Source organism: Rhinolophus sinicus, linkage group LG03 (genome assembly GCF_036562045.2).
Source record: "Rhinolophus sinicus isolate RSC01 linkage group LG03, ASM3656204v1, whole genome shotgun sequence".
Classification (NCBI taxonomy): Eukaryota; Metazoa; Chordata; class Mammalia; order Chiroptera; family Rhinolophidae; genus Rhinolophus; species Rhinolophus sinicus.
In genome coordinates, this window is record NC_133753.1 from 103,872 (window position 1) to 106,603 (window position 2,732).

At 49.4% G+C, this 2,732-nt stretch overlaps 1 gene segment (V, D, J or C); it reads right to left on the bottom strand.

Moving 5' to 3' along the window:
* The window catches only part of LOC141570471 (immunoglobulin heavy variable 4-61-like), an 8,130-nt gene extending 5,821 nt beyond the window's left edge, over positions 1-2,309 (bottom strand). The window contains 2 exon segments of the V gene segment in view: positions 1,759-2,082; positions 2,166-2,309. Of these exon segments, the coding sequence occupies positions 1,759-2,082; positions 2,166-2,211 (370 nt within the window).
* Between the last annotated feature and the right edge of the window lie 423 nt (positions 2,310-2,732).

The following is a 2,732-nucleotide window of genomic DNA, read 5'->3' on the forward strand; positions in this document are numbered from 1 at the left end:
CCCACCTGCTCCTGGGGCTGCAGCCCCTGCTGGTGGGACCTGAGCGCCCCCTGCAGCCCAGCCTGTGCCCTGCAGGGGAGGGTCCTGTGAGAGCTCACAGGGTATGACCTCTAATGTCTCTAGTCCAGTGTTAAATGTCTGTGCCTGACCTCACAATTCTCCCTCAGGGACACCATAAGCTTTTGACATCATATACGGAACTAATCAACTGGTTTCACTAAACCCTAATGACACAGCAGGTTATGAAACCACAAGGGACCGCCTTCCCTGAGGCTTCCAGATGCATTGACACAATTCACAATCCCCTGCATCCAGTAGCTCTCTGGGCTTTGGGGACCTTTTATCTCATTTAGGATCTTCTGGATGAAGGTGACATTTAAGGATCCCACATTGTCTCACAGCCCACTCTACCTCTGCTAATCAATAAATTACACACACACACATAGTGCACAATTTGAGCAATAATGAACCCAAGAGTGTCTTTTTTCTCTGTGCTTGGTTCATGGGCCACCCACCACTGGGAATATAGACCTGGGTGTGTGACTCTCTTTTAAATAGAACCCCAGGAAATGTGACACATGCATAGACTTGGAAGGAACATATGCCCTATATCTGCTTTTCCTCACATCCCCTGGGACCCGTGCAGGTGACCCATGAGATGGGCCAATCTTGTCCCACAGATTGTCAGATACGAGGTCCAATCACACTATTGCCCACTCATGGCACCTGCAGTGGGCGTCCCTTGGAGAACCCATGTCTGCAGGAGGGGAGGCACCTGAGAAGTTGGAGGAGGAGGAGGCAGCACTGTTGTCAGCTGACTCAGGTGAGGCTGCTCGTGTGTGTGTGTGTGTGTGTGTGTGTGTGTGTGTATGACAGTAATAAACTTCTATAAACAGAGTCATTATTAAGTGTCTCTTAGGGGTCCATGGACCTGGTCCTCGATGGCCACATAACATGGAGAAAATCAAGTGAGGCACCAGCTGCTTCACCCATGGACATGCCAGGCTCTCCTCTCCTCACTCTCTTTCCACCTGAGGACACCAGGCTCTGCGTCAGGTTGGGGACTTGGCCTGGGAACCAGCATTCCTGAAAACTGCTGCGTGAGGAGGAATATATATGTTTTCAGGTTTTGTCAGAAAACCATGTAGGCGTCCTAAATTCCAATTCAGACTAATTTTTTTTTTTTTTTGCCATGTGTTAACCCTTCTTAATAGTAAACGGTTAAACACTTAGAATTTATACTTCTTCTTACTACTATTGTTATTATTACTGTTATTTTGCCTTGGGATTTAGAGAGGGCCCTACATACTGAGAGTCTCCTGCACAGTGTCAGTTGTATGAGATTCCTGTTCACACTACAGACCCAATTTCAGAGATGAAGCAAAAAATACATAGACGTACATATTTGTGTGTGAAATATGTAAATGTCTACTGTGTTCGAAGTATTAATACACCTGCCATTGTTTAGAATAGATGCAGGGCAGGGACTCCAGGGGCTAGATGTTGTTATTTAAAGTAAGGAGACTCTACCTGGTGACAGACCACTCCCTATACTTCTCCCCTCCTTCCCTGTACCACCTGCCCTCAGGCTCCTTCCTGAGATCAAACGTCACAAGTGTCCCAGATGTTCAGAGCACAGCCTCTCATGGGCCCTGAGCGCCCCCTGGTGTCCTGAGCGCCCCCTGGTGTCCTGAGCGCCCCCTGCAGCCCAGCTCCCCTGACCCCTGCAGGGAGGTTTGTGTCTGGGCTCACACTGACTTCCCCTCACTGTGTCCCTCGCACAGTAATACACGGCCGTGTCCTCCGTGGTCACAGATTTCAGCTGCAGGGAGAACTGGTTCTTGGATGTGTCTCTGGAGATAGAGGTGCGGCTCTTGAGGGACGGGCTGTAGTTAGTGCTCCCACCATAACTAATGTACCCGATCCACTCCAGTCCCTTCCCCGGGGGCTGCCGGATCCAGCTCCAGTAGTAACCACTGGTTGTGATGGAGAATCCAGAGACAGCGCAGGTGAGGGACAGGGTCTGCGAGGGCTTCACCAGTCCTGGGCCCGACTCCTGCAGCTGCACCTGGGACAGGACACCTGGGGACAAGGAGAATCAGTCTGTCACTCACGTGCAGTCACATCCATCCCACAGACCCGTGTCTGACACCTGAGACCCTCACCTTGGGGGGCTGTCACCAGGCACAGGAGAAGACCCAGCAGTGTCATCTTCTTCTAGACCACAGCTCTGCCTTCCCCAGAGACCTCAGCCTGTGTGAGGAGAGAGCTGGGAGCTCACAGCCCCAGGAGGGTTTTACCCTGGAGCCTGAGGAGAAATTTGCATGTGGGGCAGCCTGTTCCTATAAGTGGGGAGGGACTGAGTCAGGCTCCCCTGGTCCTTATGGGGCCCAGTAGGGTCTCTCTCTTGAATTCATACAGCCTCTGAGTCTGGGATGAAAGAGCCCATGGTCTATAAGATACACTGAAAAAAGTCAAAGACAAGCCCTACTTTTCTGTGCATAGAAGAAATCCTGGAGCAGTGGAGTATATCACCCAGGTTCAATACTTATGGGTATTTGTAATAATTATTAAAATGATTAGCATTATGTGCAGACACATTATTACAACCAACACATTAAAGATATTCACAGTTCCCAAATGTTCATAGATAAAAATTCAACTAAATTAAAATTTTGATGTCAGCTTTCTTGTAAATATACCAAAAACACAAACAGTCCTTCCCACCCTAT